The sequence below is a fragment of the Prunus persica genome, chromosome G5 (genome assembly GCF_000346465.2).
Source record: "Prunus persica cultivar Lovell chromosome G5, Prunus_persica_NCBIv2, whole genome shotgun sequence".
NCBI lineage: Eukaryota > Viridiplantae > Streptophyta > Magnoliopsida > Rosales > Rosaceae > Prunus > Prunus persica.
The window spans coordinates 11,034,766-11,045,515 of record NC_034013.1 but is presented as its reverse complement, the minus strand read 5'-3'; the positions used below and the strand labels follow the sequence as shown (position 1 = coordinate 11,045,515).

Below are 10,750 nucleotides of genomic sequence, written 5' to 3'. Positions count from 1 at the left end.
GATTATTCATTTATTATTGGTTAAATTACATTTCTGGTTCATCTAGTTTGACTTTCTTCTTTTTTTTAATAATTTTTCTTTTGATAATTTTAATCGTGTAAGTAAGTATGATTTAATTTGCAATCAAGTCCAAAATCAAAAGTTTCTTCAAAATAATAGATGAAATTCAATATGAGGGCAATTTTGGCATTCAATTGTTAAGCACACATAGGTTTATAGTAATAAATCCATTAATTCTCAAATATCACTTTACCATTTTATTTAGGTAAAATATTAGTGGTAATAAGTAAATCCATTATATTTTTTGCCCATTCCTTGTGCTTTGCGTCAATATTTATTTACTTTACTATTTCAGATAAACCCTTCCTCATCATAAGTTGGTAATAAAATTACTGATTTTCAATATTACATCCCCCAAATTTGCATAATATCCTTTTAAACGGTTTAGAAAATATCCAAAGAAAAAATAAATAAATACTTCCACTTGATTAAAATAAAAAAATTATAAAAAGATTCATTGAAATGTTATTAAAAGTACATCACCCAAATTTGTCAATGTTTTGATTGGTTAGTATCTAATACTAAATCTCAATATCTTATACATTTTAGTAGATTTTCCTTCACACAACTGAATTTGAATTTGGGATTTACCACTTCTATCCCTAAGTCGCTTGCGCTGGAGAGGTTAAATATGACTTTGTCAACCTCCTACATCACATTCACATGCCAAGTCATAATAAATCCACAAATTTTCTTAAATGTATTTATCAATTTTTTAAACAAAAGTGTTCTCTATTCTTAAAAATAATAGTTTTTTTTTTTATAAATACAAGTGATAGTCTAAATTATAAGAGGTAAGGGGTTTCTCTTACACACTACCAAGGTGCCATGGGAATTCAAACCACTGATCTGCAAGTCAAAATCATTTTCTACTAGGTTAGACTCCCTTAATAATAATCTTTAAACTAGTTAGATAAAGGGAAAAAAAAAAAGAGATTTTTTTTTGGAAAGGAAAAAGAAGAGAGATTTAAGGAAGCGTTATTCACACTATTTAAACTCTTCCCACGTTCTAGAGCGAAAGTATGTCTACGCTCCTCAACCGAAGAATGCTCTGTAAAATGTTCCCTCGTCCTAGCACGAGAGTATGCCTACGCTCCTCAAGTGAAGAATGAGAGTTCAATAGAGAGCGAAAGTAGCCTTTTACGTCGTATATTAGATCAAATTGTTACTCAATATGAAACAAATTTAATGGTCAGTTAAGCTGAAGAGATATAAAGAGGGAGATAATTTTAGATCGACCCTTAAAATTCGTAAATCCACCAATTTACACAAATATATTTCTCAAATTGAAATTTAAACAGTGTAAAAAAGAAAAGAAATATCAGCCTTCTTTTTTCTTTGGCCAAAAATGTTTTAAAAAAAGATTCAGCCTTTGATTTCTACCACATTTAAATAAAATAAAATCAAAAATAGATTCATTGAATAGTTTTTTTTTTTTGTCAAGAAGTTTTCATTTTCTCCACTTTCCATAGACATTTGTTTCCTCTCTCTTCTTATATCTGATCGCTGTCTAAATTTTTTGAGTCCAGCTTGTACTGTCACCCACTCATCATTTTCAACAATTCCTCGGCTCCAACGTTAATCTCGGCTGTCCTTTGCTCACACCCATGTCTCCTTTGTCGCCTCTGCAGCTCTGTAAATTACCATGTTGGTAGCTTTGCGAGGCAAAACCAAAAAGAAAGCAGTACCCCAAAATGTTCAGGTAAATAACAACATTTCTGAAACACTCTACGGAGAAAACAGGGCAAAGGGTCTCATACCACATGCCCTAAATTGAAATGAATTAGATACCATTTTGTTTGGCCTCCCTCTGTTATTTATTTGTGTATTTGATCTTTGAAAATAGATAGTCTTATTGGTTTTTCAAGAGTCAAATCGAAGTTCATGGCAGGATGGTCGTCTTTAACACCTGGGTCTGTTTTAGATTGTGTCGAAACTAATGATGCATATCAGAAAAATGGTAGTTGCATTGGTAGTGATATTGATGTAAGAGATGGTGTTGAATGTGATGAGGATGATGATGAGGTTAGGCTAAGATGTACATTTGATCAAGTTCTATCTGTTTTTGTTAAGGAAATTGGTGATAGAGGTGTTGTTAGGCCCATCCCTGCCGTGATTGACGATAGGCAGCCTGTGGATTTGTTCAAATTGTTCTGTTTGGTGAGAGATAGAGGTGGGTATGATTGGGTTTCGAAGAACAGTTTGTGGTCTTTTGTGGCCAAAGAGTTGGGTTTGGATGGTGGAGCAACGGCTTCTGTGAAATTGATTTACTTCAAGTATTTGAATGAGCTGGAGAAATGGTTTAGGGAGAGTTGTAAAAGTAGGAGCTCCGGAAATGGGCAGTCTGGCTTGTATGGGGAGTTTCAGTTGTCTTCGGAGTTGGAGAGAGAGTTTAGAGATTTGTTGTTGGATGGGCCTGAGCAGAAGGGCAAAGGTGATGGACCGGTTCAGTTTGAATCTGATGAAAATGGGAAGATTGAATTTAATCTTTCAGATACCAAAGATGCATATGGAATGCATGCTGGTGCCGACCAATGCAAGGATGATGATGAAGAAAAAGTTTGTAATGATGATCAGAATGGTGTTTTGATATCACTCGATAGTCTCAATAAAAAAGAAAATGATCGTAAAAGAAAGCGAGAATCCTTATCAGGAATGCTGAATTGGGTAGTTCAGATTGCAAAGCAGCCAAATGATCCTTCAATTGGAGTGATACCAGGGCCAACTAATTGGAGGGAGCATAAGGGCGATGAGTGCTGGTTCCAGGTAATTAGAGCAAGGGAAGCATTGCTGCTAAGAAGGAATGTTGATTCAAAGACTGAAGAATCTCTCCTGCAGGTACATTTGTTTATGTTGTGTGTTTCTCTAAAGGTTTTTCGCTTCTGGACCACATCCATTTGTCAAATTTCAAATGCATAGCATGGTTACTCTTTCCAGTGTACTCTTCTCTCCACTCAACCGTGTTATCCTATGAAGTTAAAAGAGTTGTTGCTTTTATCTTTAAAATTTGAAGTTATTAATGAAATTATGAAATCAACAACCCCTGTGATGAGTTCCCGTTGTTTCTGCCAGTAAGTTAAGCTCCGCGATATGATATTGTCATCCACCTCAATGCAGCTAGATCACTTGGTTGAACCCTTGAAGTATTAATAGGGCATTGCTTTGTTTGTGATCTGGACTCTGCTAATATAAGTAATCTGGAACTCCATGATGCTAATATAGCTACAAACCAAAACACTTTTCCAGATTTTAGTTCACAGCTCTCGGCCATATCCCAACTCATGCTTCTTCTTCATCAATTTTCTCTAGCTATGGTCTTCCTTTTCCTTTTCTACTTCTTATTACGGTCCATCTTGTACCTGGTACATTATTACAATTTTTATTTTCTTTCAACCTTCTGAATGTGTAGTTAGATTTGAAACTCTCTTTAAGAATCTTGGAGATAGGAGGAGTTCCAACATCTACGTTGCTACTAATAGAGTCAATGTTTGTTACGAGACATTTGGTTTGGCTTGTTTTCTTTTAATTTTTAAATTTAATAAAGGAGATACAAGTGATTTTCTTTCTCAACTTCTTAGTAAACATTTTCACCCCCTGCCCCCTTCCTTTCTCTGAGAACAAAAGAGGAAAAAGAGATGAAGGAGAAGGTATCAGCCAAAAGAGGAGGAAAGCTCCGAGGTAGATAACTTGGCATCTTCCGTGTGTCACATCCTTGGTCATTAGTTTAACCAGTAGATTACCATATGGTTGTTGCACGGTCACTTGATAACAAAAGATGCTGGTGACAAATGATGAAAAGATTGTGAGTTGGAGTATTTGAATTCTCCAACATTTTTTTAGCTATCAAGAGAGGTGCCTATAATGTTGATTTTTCTGGAACTGTAAATATTATATATGAAATTAAATTAGTTTCCAATTTTATAAAAAGATCATGGTATAAATTTGCAGAAGAAACTAAAGACGCATCCATTGTTGTATGAAGATAATGTTGTTGCTGGTCACCAGTCCTCAGAGAGGTTAAGATGCAGTGAAAGGTTTCCTAATTCTGTGAAATCTCGCTCGTGCCCTTGTTGCAGTTCATGTTCAGTCCCTCAGAGTAATTTGATAAGTCCTCGTAAAAAAGAGTTGGATAACAATTCTAAGGAGCAAGCACCTGAGGAAGTTGATTTATTGGCCACAAATACAATGGTTTGCCCATCTGTGGATGCTCCCCATGAAAAGCACGTCTCTGTAGGCACTCTCTTTCAAGCTGATGTGCCCGAATGGACTGGCGTGGCTTCTGAAAGTGATATTAAGTGGCTAGGCACACGGGTATGGCCCTTACAATGTGAAGAAGACAGCTCCCTTCATGAAGCAGATCTCACTGGCAAAGGAAGACCAGATTTGTGCGGCTGTCAACTTCCAGGTTCTGTTGTATGTATCAGATTTCACATTGCTGAGGCTAGGATGAAACTGAAGAGAGAACTTGGTTCCTTGTTCTATCGTTGGCGATTTGATCGTATGGGTGAGGAAGTTTCTCTTCAGTGGACAGCTGAAGAAGAAAAGAGATTCAAGGATTTGGTAAAGTCAAATTCTCCTTCCTTTTGGAATAGAGCGTCCAGGTGGTTTCGTAAAAAAACAAGGGAAAACTTGGTAAGCTATTACTTCAATGTGTTTCTTGTCCAAAGCAGAAGTTATCAAAATCGTGTAACTCCAAAAAATATTGATAGTGATGATGATGAAACAGAATTTGGATCATTTAGTAATGGTTTTAGGCATGATGCAGTTGAAGTTTCAGCCAATTTTGAGGCATGTTCCCAGAATCAGCAGTGCACTGATTTGGATTAGATAAAAAATGATGTCTAGGAGTTAGACAATTGTACTGGGGGCTTGAACCGCTGCGTTAACTTATACAACTTTAAATGGTGATGCAATTTTGAGGAGTGCACGCCGTGGTGGAATCGGACCTGGTGGAGTTCATGATGAGGCCAGAAGGTAGAAGTTGTGGAATGCGCTGACGATTTCTGTTGGTACTCAACAAGGGTCTTCAGTTGTCATTTTAGAGAACTATACTACTGTTTTGGATGGCTGAATCGTGAATATTGTATCTAATACCAGGTTTTGTAACCTCTGGGATACAATCATACATCTTTAAGTAGATAGGGAAACATGAAAGAGGCACATAGTTGTCGAGGTTTTCGTTTTGTTTTTCTTTATAAAGTTGAGCATAGGGGCACTAAAATGCTGTGATACTTTTATTTTCATATTTCAGGAAAAATGAGCATATGGGGACTAAATTCTGTGATACTTTTCTTTTTCATATTTCAGATATGTGATTTTGTCTCTGCCATTCTCATTGTCGGTCCACATGCATCAATGGTCAGAAATTGTAATACCTCATAAGGTGTCGATGTTGCAACACTTACTAAGTATAATAGAAGAGAATATGTTACCTTATAAAAACGCTTTAAGAATGGAAAGGGAGCATCAATTGCAACATGAATTGCTTGGTTATTTTCCAAGAGGCCCTAACATTTCCCATAAATTCTAAGACGTCATCGTGGACATGAATTTATTGCAACTTGAATTGCTTGGTTATTTTCCAAGAGGCCCCAACATTTACCATAAATTCTAAGACTTCATCGTGGACATGAATTTATTGCAACATGAATTGCTTGGTTATTTTCCAAGAGGCCCCAACATTTACCATAAATTCTAAGACTTCATCGTGGACATGAATTTATTATGTCTGGAAATGCATTCAATCAGCATTTTGCTCTCCAAGCTGCAAGAACAAAAAGAAGGAAAATACCCACAAAATGAAATCAACGGTCCCGATCTCTTGGATTACAGGGGTCCAAGAGATTTATGGTCACTCACCGTTGGATGTAAATTCAGCGGTTCACTCACTCTTGCACTCCTTTTAAGTAACTTTTTTGAACCATTGAATTAATATCCAGCGGTGAATGACCACAATATCTTGGACTCCTCCTGTGGTCCAAGAGATTGGGACTGATGAAACCAAATACTGTTTTTGCTTCATTGTCACCAAATTTGACAGTTAGACTGGCCTTCAGGTTCTGCGTCAGTTTGTCATTATAAAAGAGGCAGTTCCCATTTTGTTGCAAAACAGACTAACAGAGTGAAATGCATACTTGGCTTGCTATTTGCTAAGCTAGCCAACCACATTTAAACATGCCACAAAATGTGTATCAAACACAAATATTTTGTGATTTATTCGTTAAAATGACATGATAACCTATGCAATCATATTATTATTAAGTATGTGTGTACATATAGATCCAAGGCCGCCCTTACCATTAGGTCAACCCCATAAACTAACTTGTATTAAACTTTAGGAGAGGAATTTTGTTTTCTAGGTTGTGAGAGGCCGGTCACCCACTTTATCTATTGCCAATTAATTGACCTCTCACATTCTCCTGAATAGACATATTTAACTTTTAAATTCCATTTTAACATATAAAAAATTTAAAAAAACTTCTGCCAAATACTTCTTTCTTTCTCGCTCACATGAATTCAACAAGAACAATTCTGATTACAAATATAAATATAAGAACTCGGGTAACATAAAAGTATTATAGAATAATCTTTAGGGAGCTTAACTAATATACCGAAAATAGGAGCTGAAATTATAAAAAAAAACCTACATGAAATGCACTTTAGAAACACACCCAAAATTCATTTACTATATAAGAAATTGGTGTTGAAGTTCCTATAAATTATAGGACTGCCACTGATGTCCAACAGACCAAAAAAAAAAACACTCAAAAAACACCCAAAACAAGCCCAGCCCAATTTTATAAAAACGCCCAAACATTTTATTTATTTTTTGGTTACAAAAAGTCCAAACATTTTATTACAACATAAAACTATCTCGAAAACCGTAACTTCAAGCATGCATCTTCATTAAACCATCTCTGCAAAATGTCTCTTCATTTCACCATCTTCCTCATTTATGCAAACTGAAACTCCATAACTACCACCAAACTTGATCTACTTTCAAAAACCAACACCACACACTAACCTCCACCTACAAAACAAAGACAAAATTTCAGAGAACAATTTCAACAAGAAAAGGCTTCAGAGGTAAGACATTTAAAACCAAACCTTTATTGTAATGTTGACTAATTGCTATAAAGTTCCAATCTATGGTAATAACAGTATTTTATATTCGAATCCAAGACAAAATCTTGAAACTATATTGGATTTTCACTATTGGACTAACTGCATATGACTATAAAATAGTCAGTTTTCAGCAACTCAAAAAAGAAAGAGATATTTGGTCAAATACAGATTCTTAACATTTTACTGTCATGTTGATTAATTGTTGTAAAGTTCCAGTACAAAGTAATAACACTGCTTGTTTCCTATGGAATCCTATTTCTAATGCATGTCGACCACTATAAAGTTCCAGTCTAAGGTAATAACACTCTTAGTTTCCTATGAAATCCTATTTTTAATGCATATCTACCACTGTAAAGTTTCAGTTTAGGGTAATAACAGTATTTTAGATTCGAATCTAGGACAAAATCTTGAAACTATATTGGATTTTCATTATTGAACTAATTGCATAGGACTATAAAATGGTCGGCTTTCAACAACTCAAAAAAGAAAGAAATAGTTAGTCATATACCCATTGTTAACATTGCTAGTTTACTTTCATGTTGATTAATGACTGTAAAGTTCCAGTATGGGGTAATAACATTGATTGTTTCCTCTGAAATCCTATTTTGAATGCATGTCTACCACCGTAAAGTTCCAGTATAGGGTAATAACACTGCTTGTTTCCAATGAAATCCTATTTTGAATGCATGTCTACCACTATAAAGTTCTAGTAGAAGGTAATAACACTGCTTGTTTCCTATGAAATCCTATTTCTAATGCATGTCTACCATTGTAAAGTTCCAGTATAGGGTAATAACACTACTAGATTCTTCTGAAATCCTATTTATAATGCATGTCTAAGTTCCAGTATAGGGTAATAACACTGCTAGATTCATCTGAAATCCTATTTCTAATGCATGTCTACCCCTTGTAAAGTTCCAGTATAGGGTAATAACACTGCTTGTTTCCTATGAAATCCTATTTCTAATGCATGTATGTAAAGTTCCAATATAAGGTAATAACACTGCTACCTAACAACAAATTATAGTCGACTCAAAAACCAATAGTGCATAAACAGAAAAAACACGAATATACTCATATTCAATTGAAAAAAAATACCTCAATTAATATGATAACCGAATCAAATATCACAAATTTGTAACCACAACTCAAACCAAACACAAAAGCAAATCCACAACCAAACCGAATCTGAAATCAATCCAAATTATAAACAAAAAGAAATTAAAATCACAATTTAAAACTCAAACGAATATCTAAATACAAATTAGAACGAAATCAGAAAATCCAATAGCTTATCTCCAAATTGACAATAACAAAAATAAGCATATAAAATCAAGAAGAATGAGATCTACATTTCAAATTTAAACTCCAAAACTGCAAAAATTATGAAAACTTAACCATCAACTTAATTAATCGAACATGAAATCACCCAAATCAAAGTACAATAAAATCGAATATGAATTCAAATTTTAAAAAATCAAATACCTCAAAATCAAAGATCGCAGATCGAATAGGATTTTATACTGAGCCAAGTCACCAATGCACCATGAGCCATTTCATCCCCTGAATTCGCCAAGTCATTGTCCATTTGCTCATGTTGCAAATCCTCCAAAATTAGATCCAGCATCTAATGGATTGCCAGTGCCAGTGCCTCTGACTTTAGCTTTTGTTGTGCCATTTGGACTAACATGCTTGAAGGCAGAGCCTTCGTCAACTCCATCTTCTAAAGCATTACTGCTTGATGTTCCCTGAATTGAGATGGCTACAAGTTTTGATCCACGGGCTTGGAAAGGGGTCTTCTAGTTTTCTTGTATCCAAAAGACGAATTAAGTAGAATTAGAAGAAATAGTTACCTTACACAATCAGAATCCTATGACTTCATCATTCTTATTCTTTTTTAGAGAGAGAGAGATATATATATATATATATATATATTGAGAACAGAGCTTAGGATTTCATCGTCAAAACTGAGGTGGAAGAACAAAAACTGAAAATTGGGGTTGAAGATGAAGATGAGAGACTGGAGGTCGTGAGTTCTGATCTTGTGTTTATTAGGAATTCCAATTTTATGTTAAAAGGGTAATAAAGGTATTTCATCTTAATAATTAAATTAAAAAATATACAGCTGTTGATTTTTGGGTTTATTTTAGGTGTGTTTATATACATTAAATAATATAGGGTATTTTTATAGTTTTATGTCTAGAAATGGGTATTTAACTAATTTTCTATAATCTTTAACTTTTCCCTTCCAAAAAATAAAATAAAAATAAAATTTTAACTTCTTTAACATACACATCAAGATATTTACCATAACATTTACAAAACACACCAAGATGATTTAATGAGAAAGTCATAAAATTGGATTGAATATACAGAAAATTAATACAAAACTTCGATAACCTGTTATATAAAATATACAGAAATACGATATTAATATAGAACTTCCATAACCATAGATTCATAGATGATGCAGATATATCATATATTGTAAGTTGTTATAAATCTATCTGAATTTGAGAGGAAATTGAGAGAGAGAGAAGGGAATGGAAACTGATTTCACATTCTCATATGTGTTCTGAATGTGTATCTTGAGTAGGGAAGGGGGGAAGCCTTTTATAGGCATTTGGGGACTGTGGGGGTCTTTTTCTTCCAGCAGCTGTAAATGGGCTGGGCTGCCAGAAAAGGGAAATTACTGAAATTGCCCCCTGTGCTTGAGTTCGAAGATCAAGCCCCAAAAGCACTTCGAAAGGGCAGCAAAACCTTAGGAAGTGTTCTGGTTACCTTCACCAATGAAAATGAGGGCTGCTTACAGGTGTTTTGTGCTTGCTTTCAGATAAGATTTTGGCTTAACATGAAGAGCTTGTGGCATGGGAGCAGGGTCAGCATGAGTTGAGCACCAAAGGGGAAAATAAGGCTTCTTAAGGAGAAGTGTGAGTGTTTAAACTGAGGGAAACCAGATTTGCATGGTGATCTTGGCTGGAAGGAGGTAAAAGATGAACATCGCTTCTTCCGGCAGCTTGACAGATTCTGAAAATAATCTATCAAGCAGAGCAGAATGAAGAAGAAGAGGTGAACAAGGTTACTGGATTTTGCTAGTAAGAGAGGAAGCTTGCTCTCTCAGCCTGGGTTGGTTTTTGCTGGGTGGAGGGGACCTCCTTTTATAGCTGCGGGAAACTATCCTTTCCCAAGAAACCCTAATGGTTTCTTCCCAATCTTGGCAAGTTTTTCCATCCTTTTTTCTTCTCTTCTCTTGACTTTCCTATCTGGGTGAGATTTCCCCTTATCTATTTGCACAAAATCAGGAGTTTTGGAGCTCAAGACCCCTTTTCCCGCGGCTGCTTCAGTAGGAAGCTCCACTCTTGGCTACTTTTCTTCTTCTTTCCCTTCTCCTTCCTGGGCCAGCACAGATAAGGGAAAACAACTGGGTGTATATGTTGGTTTGAAAGGGTACTCCTCTTCCTGACAACTTACATGCTAATATCCCTTGGTCTCTCTAGTGTTTTGTTTTGGGACTTGATCCATTCCCATGTGCTGGCACTTTCCACCAGCTCTGTTCAGTGAACCT

The 10,750-nt window shown here is 35.4% G+C and overlaps 1 protein-coding gene across 2 annotated transcripts; it reads left to right on the top strand.

Annotated features, from left to right (window-relative positions):
- On the top strand, positions 1,513-5,389 carry LOC18777941 (AT-rich interactive domain-containing protein 2). Of its 2 annotated transcripts, none has more exons than XM_007208826.2 (3): positions 1,513-1,762; positions 1,907-2,898; positions 4,009-5,389. In XM_007208826.2, exons 2-3 carry the CDS (start codon positions 1,945-1,947, stop codon positions 4,885-4,887), a joined length of 1,833 nt encoding a protein of 610 aa, XP_007208888.1. In that variant the 5' UTR covers positions 1,513-1,762; positions 1,907-1,944; the 3' UTR covers positions 4,888-5,389. The 2 variants fall into 2 exon arrangements, with proteins under 2 accessions (XP_007208888.1, XP_020420470.1); XM_020564881.1 differs by having other exon boundaries at positions 1,513-2,898; positions 4,009-4,692; positions 4,826-5,389.

Coding starts and splice junctions, on each gene's coding strand:
- LOC18777941 (XM_007208826.2), top strand. CDS start 1,945: ATGGCAGGATGGTCGTCTTTAACACCTGGGTCTGTTTTAGATTGTGTC. Junction 2,899..4,008: donor CTGAAGAATCTCTCCTGCAG/GTACATTTGTTT, acceptor ATAAATTTGCAG/AAGAAACTAAAGACGCATCC.